Below are 27,773 nucleotides of genomic sequence, written 5' to 3'. Positions count from 1 at the left end.
GCCTCAGTTATAAGTGTCAATATAATCAGAAATAAAGAAACTAGTTTGTTAGTCAGGAGTAAAACCTAGCTGTACCATAAGAAATTTTCAGATCTGTAGCTTTAAAATTATGAAATCTGTATGGAAAAATGTTCAAATGTTTTTTCACTTTTAATAATATCAATAAATTGATTGTCTGGATAAAACTGGAATGCATCTGCAGGCACTTTAAACAAAAACATTAAAATTACATTATTTAGAAAAGTGAGATAACATGATTGTTGCCATTGATTAAAACAAGGTTTGTGTTGGAAACAAATGTGATAACATGATATGCTCATCAAGTAAATTTAGGGATAATGCAGTGAGGTGACATGATTTTCTTTCTATCAAGTCATAATATATCAAGGCTTATTTAGAAAGCACACATTAAAGTGACATGATAAAATTTTGCTACTGGTCAAATCCATGTTATTGTAAACTTCATTAGAAGAATTTAATGTAAATACTTAAATCAAATTCAAATATTTCAATAAATGTAATTTAAGACATAGTTACACAAGCATTTATTAAAGTATTTATAGCAATACAAAAGTTCCCTACTGGTAAGAACCCCACAAAAAGTTTATCAGCAACATTCTGAAGGACAATGACCATTCAAAAATGCCATTGTGGATTACATGAATAAACTTTTGAGTTCTTAGTTTGTCTGAATCATTGTTATGTGTAAAGTTTCCCTGCCTAGTAAGGAAATTATGTTTATACAACAGATAATCAAAAAGATCCAAAAATTTTCTCAGTATGAATATGTGTAACTATTGTTTCTATTCTTAAATCTCTTCTTGGGGCGTCCGTGGCCGAGTGGTTAAGGTCGTTGACTTCAAACCACTTGCCCCTCACCGCTGTGGGTTCGAATCCCGACAGGGACTTTGGATTCTTTAATGTGAGGAAGCTATCCAGCTAGCTTACGGAACGTCGGTGGTTCTACTCAGGTACCCGTTCGTGCCTGAAATAATGCACGGAAGGGCACCTGAGGTCTTCCTCCACCAGTAAAGCTGGAACGTCGCGATATGACCTATACTGTGTCGATGTGACGTAAAACCCAAAAACAAACAAACAAAATCTCTTCTTTAAGTACATTTGTTGGAACAGTTCAAAGTTTCTTAAAAGTTTCTAAGGAAACAGTTTTAAGGGATGGACAGACAGAGGGCAAATCTTTATTTACTAGAATATAACATTTTTAAAAGCAAAATTCTTAAACTAAAGAGAAGATTACTCTTGAAATAAAGATGCTAGATTTATGAACCATGTCATACATAATGTGAGAGATGACAAGGAACAATGTTCTTAAGTCTATAGTTACAAGATACCGTTTATAGTAATATAGATGAAAAGTGGAAAAAAAACAATTTTCAAATATATATACTATTTACAGTAACGAAGAAAAAACTTAAAAAAAACTTTTTTGGAGTAACGTTTCACTAGCCCATAAGACTTATTGATTATATGTGAAAGCCATGAATACTTACCTACGGTTGCCTCTTTTCTACGTGGCACAACCTAAAATGAAAATAGTTTTACGCTTGAAAAAAATTGTAAACATGAAAAAAGGTGTACATTAAGTAACAGTCAACATTAAAATATACATAAAAAAGTTCATGTTCAATGTTTCAATTTTTTAATTTTCTTATCATAGCTATTATATATTAAGTAATAACAATTTTGTAGCATTGATACCATATGGTCAACATGATAATAGGCAACGACCATACCAGGGTAGTGACGTAACACATAATAAACTAAAACCACAGACATATGACGGGTCTGATGATTTAGGCGAATATTTAGCTCAATTTAATATTGTAGCGGAATTGAATAATTATAGTTATACAACTAAATCGCCTTTTCTTAGTAGGGGGTGCACAGGCGATCTTATGCAACTAGATAACGAGAAAAGACGTGATTTTGATTCTATTGTATATGTACTGCACCACAAAGCAGAAATATTTCGCTCACATCTGCAAAGTAGAACACTTGGTAGAAATGAAACAATACCAGAGTAAGCACAGTCTGTTAGGAAGTTAACTAGAATAATAATATCTGTCATATTTTGCGGTTCGGATCGCAATATCCGTCCCGAGGTGACCCGCCCATTGGGCAGTAACGAGGCTTGCCGAGTTACCGCCCATGGGCGGGTGACCGAGGGACGGATATTCCGATCCGAACCGCAAACATATGTCAGATATTTTTTCTTGCATATTCTACCATATTCCATTATATTTCAAATTCTTTATCTTTCTTTTTAATGAAAACTTATATCATTACAACCGTAACTACTTTCATTCAACAGCGTATGAATTACAAAATCATTCATAACGGTAAAATGACGTCATCTTTATCGTGCCATTGTACAGCACGCGACTCATCTGGAACCCCCCATGCCAGATGAAATTTCCGGCATGGGTAAAACTAACGGAAACGCCAGTCTGATATGCAAGAAAGGCTTATCCGAGTGCTTCATCTGAGGTCGTTGATTTACTAGCATTAGATTATTTTGTCCATGCTATACCAGATACTGACATACGATTGAGATAAAGGGAAGTAGGCCCAAAGTCTATTAATGAGGCAGAACGAATTGCAGTAAGGTTAGATGCTCATAAGGAAGCTGATAAAAGCAGGGGTGGTAAGGAATCAATTGAGAAATGCTGCACCTGAAGTAAATCAAACAGACAGGAAAATTAAATGAGTTGTCTTATCAAATGAAAAAGTTAACAGCTCAGGTTCAAGACTATTAAGACAACAACAACATAAAGCAATTTCACAGGGGTAATGAAACAAATAAAATAGGGTATAGGTTTGATAACAGGGTTGATAGGATCTATAATCATCAAGGACGAGGAAGACCATTTCATAAAGGACTAGACAAAGTCCAATCATTTAAGCAAAATAACTACTCAGGAAACGGGCGCGGCTAAAGTTTAAGTACCGAATTTCGAAACCCAGCCAGAGGTCCAAATCAGACACAATAAATTCTAATCAAAATTTGTCGAAAGATGTTGGATTTTTCTTGCCTGCTCAGTTATATGATATTAAAGTTTCTATGTTAGTTGATACAAAATCTAATGTTACAATTCTAGTTTGAAGTTCCTAGGCCTAAGCGTTCTTTAGTTAAATAGACGAATGCAAAGCAATATACCCCCACTTCTTTAAAGGGGGGGGGGGGCATAATTATACTACTAATAACAGTTGTGGCAGTTACTCTCTTTTGCAGTTTGTTCTAATGTAATTTTCTTTCTATAAATTTCAAGAGGCAGGCTTTGTCCTAGCTGTTATTTTGATGGGACAGCTTTTGTGAACTCTATTTATTAAAATGAAATGCTTTTGTCAGGGAGGTCTGGTAGCATTGCAATTATCATAGATGAATCATTTTTAATGGTTGAAAATTTGATCAATTTTATCTTTTAACTCTGTAAATAGCTTATTAGTTAATTATATATGATTTGTAAAATTTAACAACTTAAAATAAAGTTTCTTTAATCTTGTTACCACCATGTCCTTTTTATAAATATGAAAGGACATTTCTTTAAAGATTTCTACTCTAAATCCCTTTCAAGGCATGCAAGTCGCAAAAAAGGCACAATGCAGGTCAAGGTCAAGTCATTTCACGTTACAGAGATGATTGGTTTACCTGTCGTGACTAACTCAGGGGGTGGCCCTTAAAAGACAATGATACCTTGGACATTTTTGTCGACTCCTGACCCTTACTGTACGAAGAACATGTTTAGTAAGATCTGCATGAAAAGTGTCAGCTGATGTAGGCTGTACAGCCGTACCAGCAAGCACACAGATATGGGTTCATCCTGGCACCCAGAATGATGAATAAAAGCATATATAACATTTATAAATTTCTTATTGATGTTTCAAATTAAAATTTATTTAAGAGGTGAGATCAAGTAAAGTATCTTGCCTTTGAGATTGATTGGCGAGCATCTGGTCCTACTTTCAAACTGTTATCCCCAACACTGTAATATTGGCAAGTAAAGACATGTTTAGAAATGTTAAAAAAATATTTGATAAGATGTTATGCTTTCAACAAATGCTGTCTTTGTATGCAATGTATATTTGTATGCTATGTCTTGCTCATCAGGCTGGATTTTCTAGTGTTTGCACTAGTGGCGGAAAATTTCATCTTACAACACTATTATAGTCTTATTTCCTCCAATTGCTTAAGAGCATAACATATATGCATACAAAACATACAAATATATACATGAAATGATAAAGAACAATACATATTATGATAACATAGCATTAATATGAACTGAAGAGAGGCAATTTCCTTAAGACTGAACTTGTGGGAAAAGAAGTACAAGATTAAAATTAAGAGAATTTAAATCATATACAACAGGAGTTATAAAAAAGTTTGCTGTCAAAATTTTCTAATATATCAAAATTAATAAGCAAGTTCTATAGTGTCTATTATTACAACATTGCCTTAGATATAATGCTATCATATACAGTGACATTCTTAAAGTGCAGTTCTTGCAAAAACTGAGCAGCAAAAGAGAAAAATGCCATTATGAATACAGTAATAAATACTGATAAAAAAAACAACAAATTTGATGAATTGATACTTATGCTGAATGATATAAATCATTGATAGAAGTTTCTTAATATATTGTACCTAAGAGAATTATGATACATTACCCACAAAAAAGAAGTGTCAAACAAAAAGACATCCTTTTAAAAAACAAGAGCTGTCTGTAGGACAGCATGCTCGACTATTCTAAGTGCTTGATAGTAAAAGAGCCTTGATATTGTTAAATTTTTTAAGTTCACAAAAGGGCTAATTTTTTTTTTATAAATTCATGTTATAGGCCTTAGAGAGAGTCTAATTATACAGAATTGGCTTGACTATTCGGAAGGTAATGTCACAAGGGTTTTTTATTGAGTATAATAATACTAATTACCTATGAATACATAAATTTGACAAAAAGGTACAAAGGTTTGTTATTAAGATGTTTAATCAAGTAAATCACTGCTTTATTATTATGAATGCATAAAATTGTCCCAAAAAAGGCACAAACCCTTCAGTAGTTATTGAGATAACAGCTTACAAGCAAAACTGTACCATGAATTTCTAAGTTGAAAAAGGGGAGAAAAATCAGCCTAAATGCAAGATAGAATTATGGATCTTTGTCAGTGACCTACAATTATGACCCTAAATGCATATTTGAAGTTTTAAATAAATATCTTTAATAGTTATTGAGATATGTAAAACTTGCATGTAAACATTAACCAAGAAACTAAGTAGAAAAGGGGATATGAATCAGCCTTAATGCAAGATAGAGTTATGGAACTTGGTCAGTGACATACAATTATGACCCTCCAAATATGACCCTAAGTGCATGTGTAAAGTTTCAAGTAAATATCTTTGAAGACCGTTAACCTTTAACCAAAATTTCTAAGTTTCAAAGGGGCAAATAATTCTGCAAATATTGCAGACAGTTATGCAATTTTGCAAACTGATGTACATTGTTACCTTAAATAAGTATTTTAAATTTCAATTGAATATCTCAAGCAATAATTGAGATATTTGACTTTACAAAAAAACTTTAACCAAAATTTCTAAGTTCCAAAGGGGCATAATTCTGTCAATATGGTAGGCAGAGTTATCCAACTTGTCAATCTGATGTACATTGTTACTATAAATAAGTATTGTAAGTTTCAATTGAATATCTCAAGCAATAATTGAGATATTTGACTTTACAAAAAACTTTAACCAAAATTTCTAAGTTAAAAAGGGGCATTATTCTGTCAATATTGTAGGCAGAGTTATCCAACTTGTCAATCTGATGTACCTTGTTACTATAAATAAGTATTGTAAGTTTCAATTGAATATCTCAAGCAATAATTGAGATATTTGACTTTACAAAAAACTTTAACCAAAATTTCTAAGTTAAAAAGGGGCATAATTCTGTCAATATTGTAGGCAGAGTTATCCAACTTGTCAATCTGATGTACCTTGTTACTATAAATAAGTATTGTAAGTTTCAATTGAATATCTCAAGCAATAATTGAGATATTTGACTTTACAAAAAACTTTAACCAAAATTTCTAAGTTAAAAAGGGGCATTATTCTGTCAATATTGTAGGCAGAGTTATCCAACTTGTCAATCTGATGTACCTTGTTACTATAAATAAGTATTGTAAGTTTCAATTGAATATCTCAAGCAATAATTGAGATATTTGACTTTACAAAAAACTTTAACCAAAATTTCTAAGTTAAAAAGGGGCATAATTCTGTCAATATTGTAGGCAGAGTTATCCAACTTGTCAATCTGATGTACCTTGTTACTATAAATAAGTATTGTAAGTTTCAATTGAATATCTCAAGTAATAATTGAGATATTTGACTTTACAAAAAACTTTAACCAACGCAGACGCCGACGCGGACGCTGACGCAGACGCCGACGCCGGGGCGACTACAATAGCTCTCATATTCTTCGAATAGTCGAGCTAAAAATTAATGAAAAATAATTCATCATCATTTTATAATGAGGCAAATATATATAACCATAAATATTACATACATAACAAGAGCTGTCGAGAGGACAACATGCTCAACTATTTTTAGTTCTTGATATTTACAAGAGTCTGAATAATGTACAAGTTTAAAAAGGCTCATAGTTCTGTTCATACCCATGTTACAGTTATGGGCCTTGGATGGTGACCTCCTATTATGCTCTCAAATGTTATGCTTTTCTGTGAGGTTTCAACCCATCCTTCAGTAATTTTGGAGATTCCAGCTTACACGCAAAAACTCTACTATGTCAAAAAGGGGCATAATTATGCAAACTAGAAATGTGTCCGTAGGACACGGGTGCCCCCACCGCGCCACTGTTCTGTCAATCTTATGACTCTAGGTCAAATATTTTTTGAAAACTAAAAATCTTTTACTAAGTAAGGCGCAACAATTTTACAAATACTAAATAAATCCACAAGCAAACCCCAAGGTGCATAAGTACACATGCTGACCAATATTCTTGTAAACTTTCAGGCCTACAGGTGAAATACTTTTTGAGCTATACATGGACAAGCTGAAAATCGCAAATTTATACTACTGTAAGTCAAGGGCAATAACTCTAACAAAACTGAAAAAATTCACATGCAAAGTCCCAGGTGCATAGCTTCACAGTGATGTGAATCATTATTCCTGTAATTTAGTGATGTTGATCATTATTCCTGTAAAGTGGGTTGATTTTAACTCAAGCACTCAAGGAACAAATAACAACATAATGAAACTGTTTTTACTAAGTCAAGGGAAATAACTCTACAAATACTGGATAAATCCACAAGGGAAACCCCAGGTGCAAAACTAAATATGCTGAACAACCTTCCCGTAAGGTTTAATGACTCTATGTAAAATCCTTTTTGAGTTACATGCGACACAAGTTGAAAATTGCAAAAATTTTCTAAGTCAAGGGCAATAACTCTAAAAATTCTAAATTAATCCAGACAAAAATACACAGGTGCACAACTTCACAGGCTGATCAATATTCCTGTAAAGTTTCATGACTCTAGGTCAAATACTTTTTGAGTTACATGCGACACAAGTTGAAAATTGCAAAATTTTACTAAGTCAAGGGCCATTACTCTAAAACTACTAAATAAATCCAGACAAAAATACCCAGATGCACAACTACATATGCTGATCAACATTCCTGTAAAGTTTCATGACTCTAGGTCAAATACTTTTTGAGTTACATGCGACACAAGTTGAAAATTGCAAAATTTTACTAAGTCAAAAGCATTAACTCTAAAAATCCTAAAAATATCGAGACGAAAATACTCAGGTGCACAACTACACATGCTGATCAACAATTCTTGTAAAGTTTCATGACTCTAGGTCAAATACTTTTTGAGTTACGTGCCACACAAAAGAGAACGGACGGACGGACAAAAGGGTAAATCTAAATGCCCGCCACTAAAGTGGGGGCACAAAAAGCAAATAAGAATCATCGGACTTGTGCTAATCACAGAGAACAAGCACATGAAGTTTTAAACCATTCCCTTAAGAAGTTTTAGTAACCAACTTGCACACACACCTTGATGAGAAATTATAATTTATGCAATACATATTTTAAAATAAAATGACTATTTAAAATCATCAATCAAGTAAAATGAAATTATTAACCCTTAAACGAATGCAAAAGTATTTACCTGATGAAATTTTGTGTCAAAGTTGGTTGAACACTCCATTCATCTACCACAGGAGGAACTGAAAAGATAGATTTATTATTATAAACCTACATATTTTAAGGACAATTGTACTTTAATTACCTTTCTTGGTTACTTAAAAACAAACAGAACAAACTGTTTCTTTGATTTCCACTTTTTCATACTGATTTTACTGCTGTTAAGGGAGCTTAATGTCTCGAGAATATTTTTCAAACAGAATTTCAACTAATTGTTCAGAGACCATTTTTCATGCAATTATCTCTTAGCCTTATTCTATACCAAGTCAAACCTGTTTTTGAGTGGAGGCATGGCAGAATGGACATGATTTATATTAATATTATTAATTTTTTTCACACCAAATATCTAAGCTCTTCAAAAACGAAGACTTATATGTATTTTTGCGACGGACGCGCCCTCAGGCGCGTTCAGAGCTAAGTCATCTACACATGGGATTTCGTTGGCTACAATCGCGCAATGTGTCCTAAACCAATTAACAGCCCAAGAAATAGTACATGAATTTGATCCTTCAAAACTCCCATACTTTGTCTGGATATCTTAATGTCTTCCATATTTAGCCTTTTCAATTTCAAATTAAGTTATCCAAGTTAAAATATGAACGTATATTATTGATAAAAACGTTGTAGTCCCGTAGTATTATTGCGCAATATGCAAATTACTGCTGTAAGACGATTTACCGCTGTCGAAAAAGTAGGACAGCAAATTATACTACAATAAAGGTTTAACCTCTGAGTTCCAAGACATTATTAGTAGGAAATAAATATTTCTACATTATACAAAACATTATTATTAACAAATCAAAAGTTTTTCGTGACTCTAGGATAACTCGCGCATTAATAAAAGAAGAACTATTTTCGTGACTCATACCGCGGGTTTAGCTGAATATTCAGCAGTTATTAATATATTAGATACAGTACAATGGCTAGTATAAATATCTATTTTTGAAAATGCATGTAAGACATTTTACCGCCATGTAGTTTTTCATGGTAAGGAAAGTTATAATATCAGTTCTACTTCCGATTCTTGTGGTTTGTTTACATATTTTACTAAGGTCATGATATGAGTTAACCTTCGCTATTCTAAAAATAGATTCTGCTTCACCTGTTCTGAATTTGGACAGGCGATTAGGAAGTACACATCAACATGTAATTAATAAACCAGCGGATTGTAATGCAATACTTTTAGAAATGCTATAGATCTACAATTGTAAGAAGCAAACAAGTTGAAAATGGAATTTAGTGTGAAAGTTGAAAAGGACAACTAAACACTGTAGTGCTTAAGTGACATTTAAATTAAAATAAAAACGATGTGCTCTGGCCTCTACATCTTTACCTTGTAAATAAAAAAAAATCTAAGAAATACACTATTAATTGCTGATTGATTTTAACCAATTTTTTTTTAATGAGACATATCCAAGAGAAATAAAAATACAAATGACTTATATTTTTATTGTCTGTATGCCCACTATGATATAACACGAAGCAATTCTAAATAGCATTCTCAAATGTATTATGTATTATGTTTGAAGTTATTTGCCTGGATTTTTTCTAGAAATATTTTCGTGATAGTTTTTTTTTTCTATTTACATATCATTTCTTAGAATAAATCGATAAGGACACTGATTTACAAGTTTGACCAGAGTTTTTAGGCATAAATTTCATTCTGTATTTAAGTGCTTGAAAGTACATGTAGAAAATCTGAGTTATATCAATTTGGGACACAAAATATATTGCTCTACAAATCTCGAACTTGTATGGAACAAATTTTCTCTGTTATATATTTTGTGTTTTGTTTTTGTTTTGTTTTTTTTTCTAAAAGAAGCCTTAATGTCTCTCCGGTTGCATGTCCCTCGCATTCAGTGCTGCAGCACTTTGATTATATATAAGTTGATATAAAGTAAGTGACAACTGAGGCATGGCCAATTAAGACCCCAGTGGCATGATTTAAAAACTTTTGTATAGGATCATAAGGTGATGCTACATACCAAATATCTTATCCCTGGCATTGTACTTTAAGAGATGAAGGTATTTAAGATATTTTTACCATAGAAGTCTATGTATACTAAGTGACCCCCAGGGTGGTGTGAGGCATGACTTTGATCCACAAGGCAATACTACATGCCAAATGTCTAAGCTCTTAACATTGTAGTGTCACAAATGAATACTTATTAATAAATGTATTCTCTTATCCAACACATTGCAGTTTAGGTGAAGATGATTTTAAGATAATTTACTCTTTGAAGTCAATGTAACGAAATGATTCCCAATGTGGGGCTATTTTTCACCCAACTTCTGTCAAAATCCACCAAATGGTTTGGGAGGACCAGTGACCTTGACCCCAGGGGGTCCAAAACTAAACCAAGCCATAGTCTTAACTTAAATTTGCTATATACCAAGTTAGATTACAATATCTCATTCTTAACTGTAGTTATTGTCAGGATTTTTATTAATAGTGACCTTGACTCCATTGGGTCAAAATGCAATCCAAACCAGGGTCTTCATGTAAGCTTGCTATATACCAAGTTTAATTATCATATCTCATTCATAACTCTAGTAATATGCAATTTTCCATGACCAGGTATATAACTGAATATCGGCTATAAAATAAGCAAAAAAAATCCCTGTAATGTCGGACAAGTAAACTAAGAATTGCTGGCCGCATGGGTTAAAACAACGTGAGGGGAAAGATGTTGTTTCCATAAGCAGGAGACTTTACACTCATTGCTCAGTACTGGTTGGTTCCAGGAACTGATTTGTGAGTGTTTCAACAAGCTTATATAGCTTCAAAGACAATCAAACTAAAACTAAAAAATATTTCAAACTCATCTTATAAATTGGAAAAATAAATAAAAAATAAATATATTTAAGATCTGAACAAAACAGTTTTCATAAGGGAAAGTTCTATAGAAATCTATATAAACAAAGTGTCCCCTCCGGTAGGGCCATTTTGTTACACCAGCGGCAAAATTCAAAATTGATGTTATTTTGTAGAACACCACAATGTGATGCTATGTGCCTTATATCTAAGTCCATGCCATGTAGATTCATAGAGATTTTCAGACATTTCTAATGTGGCCTCCCCCCAAGGGACATGATTTGTATTTTGTAGAGGTCTACTGTTCAACAAATCTAACAAATCTATTCTCCTATCCTACACATTGCAGTTTAGGTGAAGAAGATTTTAATATATTTTACTGTTATAAGTCAATGTAAATTAAATGACCCTCAAGGTGGGCCATGATTGACCCAAGTCTTGTCAAAATCCACCTAGTTGTTTGGAAGGAGATGTTGTATAAAGAAATTGTGAATGAGGAAATCAAAGAATAGATAATTCTGTTGGAAAATCTAGCTGGTTTATAATAATTGAAAAATAATTAGAAATAGTTTTTTCCTTTAGATGCAAATTTACTTTTTAATTTCATAAACAATAAAATCTTGAATGCAACAACAGTAAACATGCTCGAAAGTGATTTTTTACAGAAAGACTGAAGCATTTGTAAGACATGGGAATTAAATAATTTTACTAGGACGGATGGACAGAATGATGCCAGGGATATAACATAATATAAGCAAATTTTTTAGGGCATAAATTAATTAATGTACTCAATATATGTGATCATCCTATGAAGTTTGACAGTTGTAAAACTTTTAACAATATTAATGTCATTTGATATTGACCTTTGACCCTGTGACCCAAATATAGATATGGATCTTTTATTCAATATAGGCAATCATGCTATGAAGTTTGAACACTGTAAGCCAAATGGAACTTGACTTAAGCTCCGGAAAGCATAATTTTCAGTGTTAAGGTCATTGTGACCCTGATCTTATGAGCCTAAAATCAATAGGGGTCATGTATTGGACATGGCTGTTCATCCTATTAAATTTTATAGCTTGTAGGTTGATTAATACTTAAAGATCCTGTATGTTTTGTGATTGATATTATTACTGTGTGTATACCACACTTGCAAAATATTATATATGTATATAATTATGCAAATAAAACAATTTTCAAACATCCAAGAATATGTAAAATGTGTGCTGCAAATATTTGTGCACATTATATTTAATCAATAAGTTACATGCATTTATTTCTTATTGGAAAATTTGACTTGGAATTTATAGAAAATAAATTTCTAATTACCTCCCTTTATTTACGCAAAATGTTAAATTGGGTAGTATCTTTATAAATAATGCTTATTTGAACTTACAAGATTGACAAATCTTAATTTGAGCATCATATTTATGAAATAAAACCATGAAAAAAATGTGTTACAGGATCTTTAAATTATTGAGCAAAAACTGTTTTCAGTTTTAAGGTAATAGTGACCTTGACCTTTGACCTTTTGACCCCAAAATCAAGAGGGGACGTCTACCCAATATGGACAATCATCCTATGAAGTTTGAATATTGTGGGCCAAATGGAACTTAAGTAATGTTCCAAAAACTGTTTTCAGTTTTGAGAAATAGTGACCTTAACCTTTGACCTTGTGACCCCAAAATCAATAGGGGTCTTTTACCCAATATTGACAGTCATCCTATGAAGTTTTAATATTGTGGACCGAATGGAACTTGAGTTATGCTCCGGAAACCAAATTGCTAACAGATGGACTGACAGACAGACGGACATTCTCACAGGCCAGTAATTATGTGGCTACTCGATTGTTCTCTCTATTGTTCTTTTTAAACACACAAAAAGAAAATAGCCGCATAAAAGCATTATGGAATGAATGACATCAAATATCATAATTATTAAATTACCAATCTGTTTACCTCTCCTCATGGCTGGTTGTGCTCTGTCACTGTAACTTCTGTCCATTGAACTATGTCTTTGTGGGGGACCTCTCCTGTACATCATGGAATTAAATCAAAATTTAGGATATGGTTATTTAAAACCAATACTCAATAGATCTAAGTTTGTGTGTTTGGTTTTAATTGCACATTGACACTGGTCATGTTGCGCCTAACATTCTAATTATAAAGCCTAAAGTAAGTTAGTATAAGTTAGTACAAGTTATCACAAGAAAACTGTCGGTAAGACAGCACCCTTGACTATCATAAGTACTTGCCAGGAAGTGGGTATGATGGTCTCTAACAAGAAAACCAAGTTTCACAGCAATACCTCAAATGGTATTGGAAATGAAATGGCTGCACTTAAATCTTAACCAAAAATGTGACCCAGAAACATATGCCCAGCTGAGTATGACAGGTCTTTATATTAAATTGAGGAAAAAAAGAGTGAGTAAAGTTTCAGAATACAACTTTATTTCCTTTGTGTAAATGAAAAAAGTTTCTGCTGGAAGTGAGGCTTAAAAGTTCTATAAGTGAATATACCTTGGCAAGATTTTCACATTCTAGAAAGAAATGTCACTAATAAGGATGTGAAGGAAAATGCATACCTGTTTAATTCATGTGCTAGTATTCTTAGTTTCTACTTCTCTTTTTCAAAATAACTGATTTTTCATAATTATTATGCCCCCACTTCGAAGAAGAGGGGGTATATTGCTTTGCACTTGTCGGTCCGTCGGTCCGTAGACCAAATGGTTTCCGAGTGATAACTAAAGAACCCTTAGGCCTAAGAACTTCAAACTTGGTATGGTGATTGGTCATGACCAGTAGATGACCCCTATTGATTTTAGGGTCAAGGGGGTCAAAGGTCAAGGTCACATTGACCTTGTAAGCAAAAACGGTTTCCGATCAATAACTAAAGAACCCTTAGGCCTAGGAACTTCAAACTTGGTATGGTGATTGGTCATGATCAGTAGATGACCCCTATTGATTTTGGGGTCAAGGGGTCAAAGGTCAAGGTCACATTCACCTCTTAGGTAAAAACGGTTTCCGATCAATAACTAAAGAAACCCATAGACCAAGCAACTTCAAACTTGGTATGGTGATTGGTCATGACCAGCAGATGACCCTATTCATTTTGGAGTTAAGGGGTCAAAGGTCAAGGTCACATTGACCTTGTAGGTAAAAACGGTTTCTGATCAATTACTAAAGAACCCTTAGGCCTAGGGACTTCAAACTTGATATGGTGATTGGTCATGATCAGTAGATGACCCCTATTGATTTTGGGGTCAAGGGGTCAAAGGTCAAGGTCACATTGACCTCTTAGGTAAAAACGGTTTCCAAGTGATAACTAAAGAACCCTTAAGCTTAGGAACTTCAAACTTGGTATAGTGATTGGTCATGACCAGCAGATGACCCCTATTGATTTTGGGGTTAAGGGCTCAAAGGTCAAGGTCACATTGACCTTGTAGGTAAAAACAGTTTCCGATCAATAACTTAAGAACCCTTAGGCCTAGGAACTTCAAATTTGGTTTGGGGATTGGTCATGACCAGCGAATGACCCCTATTGATTTTTGGGTCAAGGGGTCAAAGGTCAAGGTCACATTGACCTTGTAGGTAAAAACGGTTTCCGATCAATTAACTAAAGAATGCTTAGGCCTAGGAACTTCAAACTTTCTATGATGGTTGGTCGTGGCAAGCAGATGACCCCTTTTGAACTTTGGGTCAAGGGGTCAAAGGTAAAGGTCACATTGACCTTGTTAGTAAAACGGTTTCCGATCAATAACTAAAGAAGGCTTAGGCCTAGGAACTTCAAACTTGGTATAATGATTGGTCATGACCAGTAGAAGACCCCTATTGATTTTGGGTCAAAGGTCAAGGTCACATTGACTTTGTTGGAAAAAACGGTTTCCAATCAATTACTAAAGAACTCTTAGGCCTAGAAACTTCAAACTTGGTATGATAATTGGTCATAGCCAGCAGATGACCCCTATTGATTTTGGGGTCAAGGGGTCCAAGGTCAAGGTCACATTGACCTTGTAGGTAAAAACGGTTTCCGATCAATAACTAAAGAAGGCTTAGGCCTAGGAACTTCAAACTTGGTATAATGATTGGTCATGACCAGTAGAAGACCCCTATTGATTTTGGGGTCAAGGGGTCAATCTCATATTGACCCTGTACTTAATGAAGGTTTCTGACCAATAACTCAACAGCTCAAGTTGCTTTGGTGGATATTTTTATATTGAACTAAAAATGCTTTTGGTAAACACATTTGAAGGTCTTATGTAATATAACAATTTGGCTGTTATTGGCTACATGATTCATAAAATTTATGCATATATTATTTGGTAAGATTTGTAATAACTTAAATTGCTGCACACAACCTATGGGGTCACAATAATTATTACCTTGTGACTAGACATGACCAGAAGATACTAGATAACCCTTATTAATTGTTTGTTCACTGGGTCAGAAGTCATGCATAATAACCTGATCACATGAATAATTGGCTGCTGATAGGGGGCATACATGTTTTACAAACATATCTTGTTATAATATATATATATATATATATATATGCTTAAATTTGGACAAACCTAAGCAGATTATTTCAACTGTAACAAGAGAACAAACCTGTCAACACCATAACTCCCTCCCATTGGTCGATCACCACTTCTACCAGGACTACCAAAATCGCCTCTTCCTCCTCTGTCATGTCTAGGCGAGTCACGCCCTCTAAATCCGCCGCCTCTACTTTCAAAGCTAGAACCACCCCTAGCACTACTGTAACTGTCCCTTAAACCTCCGCCAAATCCTTGACCTATCAATACATAAATGAGCTCCTTATTACAGGTAATCAAAATAAGCAAAAACTGATAATCAAAAATAGCAAAAAAGGTTATACATAAGGCAAAAGATTTTTTTCAAAAAGTGTATAATATATAACAAGAGCACCAATAGGCGGAGCATTATATGCCTGAAAGATATTTTTTTTAGAAAGAATGAAGCATTTGTAAGACATGGGAATTAAATAATTTTACTATGACAGATGGACAGAATGAACCCAGGGATATAACATAATATAAGCAAATTTTTTTAGGGAAAATAATTAATGTACTCAATATATGTGATCATCCTATGAAGTTTGACAGTTTTAAAACTTTTAACAATATTAAGGTCATTTGATATTGACCTTGTGACCCCAATATAGATCTTTTATTCAATATAGGCAATCATCCTATGAAGTTTGTATACTGTAAGCCAAACAGAACTTGTGTTATGCTCCAGAAAGCACAATTTTCAGTGTTAAGGTCATTGTGACCCTGACCTTTGATCTTATGAGCCTGGGTCATGTATTGGACATGGCTGTTCATCCTATAAAATTATACAGCTGTAGGTTGATTAATACTTCAGTTATTGAGCGAAAACCGTTTTAAGGTTATAATGACCTTGACCTTGTGACCAAAAAAGTAATAGGGGTCTTCAACTCAATATTGACAATCATCCTATGAAGTTTGAACACTGTGGGCCAAATGGAACTTGTGTTATGCTCCAGAAACCACAATTTTCAGTCTAAAGATCATTGAGACACTGACCTTTGACCTTATGACCCCAAAATCAAAAGGGATCTTCTACCCAATATGGACAATCATCCTATGAAGTTTGATATTGTGGGCAAAATGGATCTTAAGTTATGCTCCGAAACTGATTTCAGTTTTAAGGTAATAGTGACCTTGACACTTGACCTTGCGACCCCAAAATCAATAGGGGTCTTCTACCCAATTGTGAAGTTTGAATATTGTGGACAAAATGGAACTTAAGTTATGCTCTGGAAACTGTTTTCAGTTTTAAGGTAATAGTGACCTTGACCTTTGACCTTGTGACCCCAAAATCAATAGAGGTCTTCTACCAAATATGGATAATCATCTTATGAAGTTTTAATATTGTGGGCCAAAAGAAACTTATGCTCCAGAAACTGTTTTCAGTTTTTAGGTAATAGTGACCTTGACCTTTGACCTTATGACCCCAAAATCAATAGGGGTCGTGTACCCAATATGAACAATCATCCTATGAAGTTTGAATACTGTGGGCCAAATGGAACTAAAGTTATGCTTTGGAAACCAAATTGCTAACGGACGGACGGACGGACAGACGGACAAGGGTAAATCTAAATGCCCGCCACAAAAGTGAGGGCACAAAAATAGATGTCATCGATAGACAATATCAATGTATTGTTGATATTTTTCTGTCAATCAATAATCGATAAACTTTTGAATAAAATCAAAAATTTTGATTAATTCACCCAAAACATATACAAAAGCAGGTGGCCGTCTAACACCAAGCTGTTGTAAAATAATGGACACATTTCATAGCAATGTTGACAAAATTGGTCAGAAAAAATTATCCAAAGGACATTTATAAACAGAACACAACATATTCGTTTAAAGAGAACATGTTTTTTACTAAAATCATTCAAACATTTATAAAACTGAATTATATACAAGAAATTAGGAGTATTTATCCATATATCGATGTATCAAAATATGTGTCATCCGATGTATCATCAATATGCTTTGCACTGAATCAATGACAGCAAATTGAACAATTTTCAAATATGAAAGGGCAACATTCAATGAACACATCCTTCAATAATCAAAGCACAGAAGGCACTGGATTTGTTTGGGTCTGAAAATGTCAGAAAGGTGAAGGTTGTGAGATTATAAACCAATTTGTTTTTGTATCTAAGTGCCACCAATGCTTTCCAGCGTTTTAATTGTAGTTAATTGGCTAAAAGACTAATTGCAACACTGATATTCAATCCAATGTTTATTTGACTTAAACAATTTGAAAAACAAATGAGTTGCCTTAACTGGGATTTGAACTCCAGACCTCTCGCTTCCTAAGCGAGCGCGCAAACCCCTCAATCACGGCAAATTTATATGTAAACGGCCTGGAGAAAACCATATTATTCTAAATTAGGGTTTGTAACGACGCTAACTGTTGTTTAACACTTGTGTAAATAATCATGGCGCATGTATATCTATAAAGAATAAAACAATATTAGAAATCTTCGACCATTCGGGAATAATTTTGCTTGAAAATTAATGCGCCTGTCATTTCACCATCTTTACACAATGATCTCCACTGAATTTTTCGGCGTTAGAAGTAACCGTTCAAATTTAAGCGGACTACTTTCTGCATTTGCAATTAATAGCATTAGAGTCTGAAATTTCGCTACCATTATTTTGTTTTTGGTCTGACGACCCAAACAAATAAAAACCAGCAACATAGGACTACAGGCAAGAAGCCATGCAGGACACCAAACAAAACAGGAGACGGCAAAAGAGTATATCACTGACCACTGGCATCATTATAATTCAATGCAGGAAATCAAAGAAAGAGATAATTCTGTTGGAAAATCTAGCTGGTTAATAATGATTGAAAAATAATCAGAAATAGTTTTTCCTTTAGATGCAAATTTACTTTTTAATTTCAAAAACAATAATATCTTGAATGCAACAACAATAAAAATACATAAAACTTTACCTGTAGAACATGATGGTGCAAAATCATTGGTATCAGAATATTCCTGTTCCTGAATAGTTAAAACATAATTTATATTTAAGATGTAATCAGCCTTTCTCAACAATTTTTTGAAACTGTGATAATTGAATCTTACACCCATGCAATTACAGACCAGAATATCTAGCTCAAGAAAAGCTGTTAAGTGAAGCACCGGGTATTTGCCAAATTTTCATCTGAACAGTGGACCAGAGCTAGATAAATTATTCCTGTCTGTGGCCAGAGCCAGTGTATAATTCTTTTCCTTGCATATTACATATCCTTTAGACCCCTGGTCAAATTTTTGCAGTCAAATGCTATAGTGTATTGAAAGTATACACTATTTCTCTTCTCAGAACCGGGGCTATTTCTACCTATAATGCTTATAATGTTACTAAAAGTGCATGTTTTTCACAATTTTCAATTCTGTTACAATTTTTCTCATTGTTTTTAAATTCATTCTACAGTACAAAACAAAAATCAAGCTTAAAATACATTTTTAACCGTTACAGTTGTTTATTGTAAAATAATTATCTGCTTGAAATGGCTTTAAAAAATATAATAAAACCTGGATATGTATAAAAATGTAATTTTGAAAAAAATCAATATAGATCAATAAACAATATTAAATAATGATCCGTTTTATGTTTTGATCTTTTTGCCAAAATGTTGTCACATTACCATTAGAAATGCAGAACTTTCTTAAGTTTACACCCAATCCTGATTTAAAATACAAATGTATATTTTAAGAAAAAAATTCAGGGTTCCTAGGCTGAAGCAAAGAAATATGTGTATGTTCTATAATATTGTAGTCAATCACTGTAAAAATTGCCCAGGTTTAGACTCTTGAGGAGAGAAAAAACGTGTAAGTTCCAATATGTTACAGGTGTATAAAGGAATTATTAATGATGACTGCAATTTTGATAATGGTCTCAATGCTTATTTCAATCATGTGAACAGTCTGACTGCTTGATTCCCAGGAGTAAAGAAGAAGAAGTTTAAAGATTGCATTAATTTCTATGGTTTTAGCTAAAACCGTCTGGCCACATGGAGGGGGGCGGGGGGGTATGAATACCCCCCGCCCCCCTAAAAAAAAACAACAAAAAACAAACTTGATCCTGGAGTCATGAAATTCAGAAAGCAATAGGTCACCCAAATTTACTCAGGTGATCTTAAGTGGAGCGAAAAAATGTCAAACACCAGGTATTCTGAGCTTTTATAAAGTTAAACTACTGCCGGGCCCGTCTTATCAACAATCATACGATTTTGGAAATCTTATTGTACGATTTTGATCTACGATTGTCGTACGTACGCTCGATCGTAAGACTGTCTTATCACGTTCAACCTAAAATCTTATGATTTTCATAGACTCACGGTTCTTACGCCTGCGCAGTATCACGAGTCGGTCTATATATTTATAGTAAATGCAGACAATATAGATATAGAGTGTTTTCACAAAACACAGACAATATAGAATAAGAAGGTGTAAATAAGATACTTAAAAGCTGTTTAGATTTGTATGTTTAAGATTGAAAGTTTAAGATATCAAAGATTTGTAGGTATAAATATTTGATAATAGATTAGAAATTTAAGAATAGAAATATTTTTTATGATTTTTTATTAAGATGATATAAATTAAGAAATAATAAATAGTGATATTAAAAAGATTTTTTGACATATTATGCTTGATTTGTATTAACTTTTATGAATTTAAGAGAAAATGTCTAATATAAGTTTTGTTAACTTTAATAAGCAGAATTTTAATGGGGACAATAAAGTAAATTTCATAACAAATTTAAACAAGAGGGCCATGATGGCCCTGAAGTCGCTCACCTGTATATAGGCCCCCAGAGCGGGGCCAGTTTAAACCCTATAGGGCTTTTGTTTGAACAAACTTGGTAGACACCTGGCATTAGAAGATATTTCATGCTAAACATTTAAGGTTTGGCTCGTTGAGTTTTTTAAAAAAGATTTTTTTAAGATTTAACTATACACATATAGTTAAAAGCAATGACACCCTAGGGCGGGGGCCAGTTTTGACCCCATTTGACACTCACTAGAAGATGTTTCATGCTTAATATCTAAACTCTAGCTATTTGGTTTTGTTTTTAAATCAGATTTTTAAGTTTTTGCTAAACACATATAAGGAAAATCAATGTCCCCCGGGGCAAGGCCAATTTTGACCCTAGGGCTTTTATTTGAACAAACTTTGAAGACACTAACTGGAAGATGTTTCATGCTTAATATCTTAACTCTAGCTATTTGGGTTTTTTCAAAGAAGTTTTTTTAAGTTTTTGCTAAACACATAAATAAAATCAATGACCCCCTGGGGTGAGGCCAATTTTGACCCAAGGGCTTTTATATGAACAAACTTTGTAGACACTCACTAGAAGATGTTTCATGCTTAGTAACAAAACTCTAGCTATTTGTTTTTTTTCAAAGAAGATTTTTTTTTTAAGTTTTTGCTTTACACATATAAGGAAAATCAATGACCCCTGGGGCAGGGCAAATTTTGACCCAGGGCTCTTATTTGAACAAATTTGGTAGACACCCATTAGAACATGTTTCATGCTAAATATCTTAGCTCTAGCTCTTTGGGTTCTTTAAAAGAAGATTTTATAAGTTTTTACTAATTATGCATATAGGGAAAATCAATGACCACCTGGGGCGGGGCCAATTTTGACCCCAGGGCTTTTATTTGAACAAACTTGATAGACACTCATTAGAAGATGTTTCATGCTAAATATCTTAGCTCTAGCTCTTTGGGTTCTTTAAAAGAAGATTTTTTTAAGTTTTTACTATATGCATATAGGGAAAATCAATGACCCCCTTGGGCGGGGCCAATTTTGACCCCAGGGCTTTTATTTGAACAAACTTGATAGACACTCACTAGAAGATGTTTCATGCCAAATATCTAAGCTCTACCTTTTTGGGTTTTTTTAAAAGAAGATATTTTAAGTTTTTTCTAACCGTTGCCATGGCAACCAGAGTTCTGCATGGAATTAAATTCTTTGAACAATTTTTAAAGGTGACCACCAAAGGAATATTCCTGTGAAGTTTGGATGAAATTGGCTCAGCAGTTAATGAGGAGATGTCATTTAAAGTAAAAGTTTAGGGACGCCGGACGAAAAGCGATCACAAAAGCTCAAAAAAGCTAAAAACATATGACCCCCCAGGGCGGGGCCAAGTTTGATACTAGGGACAAAATTTGATCAACTTTGGTATTGGAGCTTCAGATAATACAATATACCAAATATCAAAGCTCTAGGCCATTTACTTTCAGACTAGAAGATTTTTCAAGTTTTCACTATATGTATATAATGAAAATCAATGACTCCCTGGGGCAGGGCCAATTTTGACCCGAGGGCCATTATTTGAACAATCTTGGTAGAGATCAACTTTACATTGTTTCATGCCAAATATCTAACCTGTAGCCTTTACAAATTCAGAGAAGTAGATTTTTTTTAGGTTTTACAATATACATATAAGGAAAAACCTATGACCCCCAGGGCGGGGCCGATTTAATTCTAGGAACAAAATTTGAACAACTTTGGTTTTGGACCTATAGATGATACCATAGACCAAATATCAAAGCTCTAGGCCATTTACTTTCAGACCAGAAGATTTTTCAAGTTTTCACTATATGTATATAATGAAAATCAATGACCCCGAGGGCGGGCCAATTTTGACCGAGGGCCATTATTTGAACAATCTTGGTAGAGGTCTACCACACAATGTTTCATGCCAAATATCTTACCTGTAGCCTTTGCCAATTCAGAGAAGAAGATTTTTTTATGTTTTACTATATACATATTAGAAAAACCTATGACCCCCCCCCCGGGGTGGGTCCAATTTTGACACTAAGGACAAAATTTGTACAACTTTGGTATTGGACCTTCAGATGATACCATAGACCAAATATCAAAGATCTAGGGCATTTACTTTCAGACCAGAAGATTTTTCAAGTTTTCACTATATGTATGTAATGAAAATCAATGACCCCCCCGGGGCAGGGCCAATTTTGACCCTAGGGCCATTATTTGAACAATCTTGATAGAGGTCTACTACACAATGTTTCATGCCAAATATCTAATCTGTAGCCTTTGCCAATTCAGAGAAGAAGATTTTTTAGATTTTACTATATACATATAAGGAAAAACCTATGACCCCCCGGGGCGGGGCCAATTTTGACACTAGGGACAAAATTTGAACAACTTTGGTAGAGGACCCATAGATGTTACCATATACCAAAAATCAAAGCTCTGGCCCATGTACTTTCAGACAAGAAATTTTTTTAATTTTGAGTTTTTTGAAATCCTTTTCTGGCCCTATGACCTACATATGCAACAGACCGGAACCATTTGAACAACTTTGAAAGGGGACCACCCAAAGATCATTTCTTTAAAGTTTGGTTGATGTGCAGTCATTGGTTTCAGAGGAGATGTTGTTAATCTTCAAAAGTTGACGATGCACGACGCACGACGAAGCACGTTGGACACAGGGTCATCACAATAGCTCACCCTGAGCATTGCTCAGGTGAGCTAAATACAGAACATATTTTTATTTGATTTTTATACATAGTCCATCTACAAAGTAATCATTAAACAGTTAATAAAACAATGTTACAAAGCATTTATAATTATTAAAAAAACAACAATGTGATGTAAAAATATAAATATAATTAAAATTAAAAAAATATGTATTTACAATATCAAACCACTTTATATATCTATATTGTCTGTGTTTCTTGCAATTACCATATACTCCATATTGTCTGCATTTTACTATATGTTCTATACTGCTGATAAACCTAGAATAAAATGCACACGATATAGCGTATATAGTACCTGCGAGAAACGCAGACAGTATAGATATATAGTGAAAATAAATTTTGCAGACATGTATATCTTTTATTAACAGTATAATTATAGTAAAATGCAGACAATATATAGTATATAGAACTTGCGAGAAACGCAGACAATATAGATAAATAGTGAAAATGAATTTTGCAGACATGTATTACAAGCTAACTTGTACATGTACATGTAGTTATATTTGATTTTTTACATTATTTGTTGTTTAGTACTAAAGCAAATTGATAACAGTCTTACATTATATCTAAATGTGTTTATTGGGGCTAGATTAAAGTCATATAAAGATAAATCATCATTTACCACTTTCTAATTTCTATATTACATGAATTTACTGTTTCACATTTCAAAAAAAAACTTCTTATTTTTCAGAAAGAAAAAGAAACACACATGTCTTGGATGAATGACAGACTATTCTCACCCTATCCAGTTCCTCCGTCTGACAGTTCTCAATCGTACTGTTTCCATCGTTTTCCTCTCCTAACAGCCCCCAACACCCCTCAAAAAAATTTCATATATTTATTTTCATTTTTTTTTCTACACAATTTTAGTTTTATTTATATTATTTTCTCTCATGGTGAGAATTATTGTAAGAAACAATTTTTTTATGAATAATATTATTAAGGAAGCAGTACTGTTTCAAAATTTGTTTATTAAAGTATAATATGCAATTAAGTTGTTGAAACTTAATCAAGATCTTAAGATCATAGGTTTCTTAAATGAAAATTAACCAAGCTGATAGTCGGCAACAACTAAATGACCACTCGGGCAATCCAATAGTTGCACTTGATGCCCGAAAGGCCTACTTTTTCTACGGCCTTGTAGCATTTACAGGAAGCACGGCAGCCATTTATTTGATCTACGACTGCTTCTCAGCGATCGTAGAAAAAATGCACGATCTTACGATAATCCTACAATTATGAAAATCTTCGACGTTTGATAAGACACCGACAAAATCATACGATCGGCGTACGACAATCGTACCATAAAAACGGTTGACGACCGTTGATATGACAAGCCCCTGGTTATAAAAATACATTTTGTTTTATGCCTGAAGTATGAATAAAATTTTTACAATAAAGGTGAAACTTTGTTTTATCACTAACTTCCGCCTTATTTTTAATGAAGTATTAAAGAAATGTCAGCAACTACTGATGGAGAATCAAATATATTATCATGATTAAAATAATAATTATTCAAACTTACCATAGCTGGATAATCAGGATTTAATCTTTTGCTGGAAAATAAAATAAGTGCAGATTTTCAGATAAATATGATTATAAACCAGTCCTGTATTTCACCTTGGATATCAAGGTGTTACCACATGCTACTGAATATTTTGTTCTTGATTTTAACCATGTACATACATTGGACCTCTTAACTCTGAATTTCAAAATTAGTACAAAATGTTGAAAGTAAAAACAACATATTCCACTTTTGTTATTCCATAAGTGTTGAGTTAAAAAAAAAAATTTGCAATTACCTTTCAACAGACATTTTGATTGATATTGTGACACTGAGTCACTGTCTATCTCGTGAAATCTCGTGGACGTTATCTTACATAACATACCAAAATTATATTTTTTTTTTTTACATCCAATTATCTCTCATCAAAAGACAAATATTAAATAAATCAAGCTTTCAATAAACAAAAAAGTTCCTTTTGTATAAAAATATTTGACCTATCTTCAACGGCCAACATAAAAGGAGCTATTCGTATAATTGACAATATTGCGCGCGAACATTTGAAATCAATATATGTACATTACAGTACATAACAAAGACATAGAGGATATTCAAGTTTTTTCTATAAATACATGATTTATTTTCATTGAGTGGTATGAAAATAAATATTTCATGAGTGGCGGTAGCCACGAGTGAAATATGGTAATTTTCATGCCACAAGATGAAAATAAATCATGTATTTATAGAAAAACCTTGAATTTTCTGTTTATTATATACATTTTTCTCTTTTTTCACATTAAAATTTAAAAGACTTTCCCTTAAATTTTGTGTACTGGCAGAATTTAAAAGAAAGTAGTCCGGCAAGACACCAGTGAAAATACGGAAAATATGTTTCACTGCAGTGAAAAATAAATTTTTACAGTGAAAATACGGAAAATGAAAATACGCATTTTATTTCATCAATATTTCTCAATATTTCATTTATAAGTATTTAATAAACACTAATTATTGAAAGAGATCCCACTTAAAAAGTTCTCAAGTTACACGCCTTACATTAACTACTTGACATCTCATTCATAAGCAAACATGCTTGTCTTGTGTTTGGTAAAGATTATGTTTAAAAAATGTAACTCGAGTTTTGTTTGATCTGATATCATTCTCAAACCAGAACTTAAGTTTGAAGTAGCATGCAATGATGATATTGATATAACACCAATGGTGTCTAATACCAACAAGAGCCACCGCGGGGCGGGGGCAACGCTCGACTTTTTACTTTCACTAAAGGCAAACAAAGAAATGTTTTAACAAAATCTTAACATTTCCTTTTTATAAAATTAATCTGTCTGTCTTGTCACATAAGTTTTGTCTATATATTTTGAATATATAAATATACTAAATAGAAACACGCAATTCTATAAACAGATAATTCTATAAATAGAAACATGCAATACTATATATAGATACACGTGGTGGTGTCACGTGGTTGACACGTGTTGGTGTCACGTGGTGGAGTCATGTGGTGGTGTCACGTGGTTAAGGTACTTGGTGGAGTCACGTGGTGGAGTCATGTGGTGGTGTCACGTGGTTGAGTCACGTGGTAAAGTCACGTCGTGGTAAAGTCACGTGGTTGAGTCACTTGGTGGTGTCACGTGGTGGAGTCACAAGGCAGAGTCACGTGGCCAAATCATATGGCGGAGTCTCGTAGTGAAGTCATGTGGTGTAGTCACGTGGTGAAGTCGCGTGGTGGTGTTACGTGTTAGAGTCACTTGGTAAAGTCATGTGGTAGAGTCACGTGGTAAAGTCATGTGGTGGTGTCACGTGGTACAGTCATATAGTAGAGTCATGTGGTGGAGTCACGTGGTGGAGTCACGTGGTGAAGTCACGTGGTGGAGTCACGTCTTGAAGTCACATGGTGGTGTCACATGGTAAGGTCACTTGGTAGAGTGCCAATGAAAATTTCAATAATTTGAACTTCAAAGTCAAGGTCATTAATGAGTGATGGTCAAGGTCTGTCTGGTTATTTTTAAGGGTTATCCTTGAAGATTATTATGTTCAAGTTTGAAGACAATCCATTCAAAAATAACAAAGTTACAGCCAATAATAGCCAAAAAAATGAAAATTTCAATCATTTGACCTTCAAAGTCAGGGTCATTTATGAGTGAAGGTCAAAGTTTGTCTGGTTATGTTTAAGGGATATCCTTGAAGATGAATATGTTCAAGTTTGAAGACAATCCATTCAAAAATAACAAAGTTACAGCCAAGCAAAATTTGGACTTTTAACCTTGAAGGTCAAGGTCATTTATGGATGAAGGTCAAGGTTAGTGTGGTCTACTGAAAGGTCTTGTCCCAAGGGTTGTTGTGGCCAAGTATGAAGACAATACACCATGAAATAAAAAAGTTATGATCCAGGTACAAGTTTGCGGACGGCAATGCCACCGTGACTATAGCAATACCTCTACTTTTTTTTTTCAACAATAAAAAAGTCAAGCTAAAAAACTAACAACAGAGGTTAATAAATTCTTTGCAAAATATATTGTAATTATTCTGATAACTTTTAAATCAGAAACATAAAAGTTTGTTTCCTGTGTGTCTGCCACGGCATCTCTATCTGTCTGAAATACAAAATGTATGTTCTTTTATAGCTAGAAAAGCATGAAACTTAAATACAGACAACTTTTGTTACTCTGGGTTTAAGGCTATATAATAGACTGTTTTTATTGTTGCGTCTATTCCAGGAGTAACATTTTGTCAGTTTATTTGTAGATATATACAGCCTTACATTGTTTTAGATGAATTGTACATATCATGTTTCAATGAAAAGCTATCTACATGCAAATGTAAAATCATTAAGCTAGCAAATATGCGAGTTTTGGAGTTTAGGGAAGGCACACTTGTACTGTGTAGGCTTTATCTTTTAGAGAAGGAAGTATTGTTGTTTTGAAGGGAGTTTTGTTTGTTTTCACTTGCTCTATGTGCTCGTGAGAATATTGCATTTTTCTTGCTGATCAGTGCGATAATAGCACATTCACTCAAAACAAACAACATCCTCTATGTAATTCTACAAGAAAATAACAGCAAATATGTGCCAGTTTTTTTCAAAATAAATAACTGTGTTTAGGCAAGTAACTGC

At 33.6% G+C, this 27,773-nt stretch overlaps 1 protein-coding gene across 1 annotated transcript; it reads right to left on the bottom strand.

Moving 5' to 3' along the window:
- Positions 1 to 3,928: 3,928 nt before the first annotated feature.
- LOC132722756 (uncharacterized) lies at positions 3,929 to 25,222 on the bottom strand. Its single transcript, XM_060707301.1, has 7 exons — positions 24,942 to 25,222; positions 24,665 to 24,695; positions 18,573 to 18,621; positions 15,660 to 15,846; positions 12,999 to 13,084; positions 8,203 to 8,260; positions 3,929 to 4,001 (listed from the first exon to the last, which is right to left on the bottom strand). The coding sequence occupies exons 1-7, from the start codon at positions 24,953 to 24,955 to the stop codon at positions 3,929 to 3,931; spliced, it is 498 nt and encodes a 165-aa protein (XP_060563284.1). The 5' UTR covers positions 24,956 to 25,222.
- Between the last annotated feature and the right edge of the window lie 2,551 nt (positions 25,223 to 27,773).

Source organism: Ruditapes philippinarum, unplaced genomic scaffold (assembly GCF_026571515.1).
Source record: "Ruditapes philippinarum isolate M1 unplaced genomic scaffold, ASM2657151v2 ctg1885_1_1_1_1, whole genome shotgun sequence".
NCBI lineage: Eukaryota > Metazoa > Mollusca > Bivalvia > Venerida > Veneridae > Ruditapes > Ruditapes philippinarum.
The sequence above is the reverse complement of the archived record's forward strand: the minus strand, read 5'-3'. Positions and strand labels throughout refer to the sequence as shown.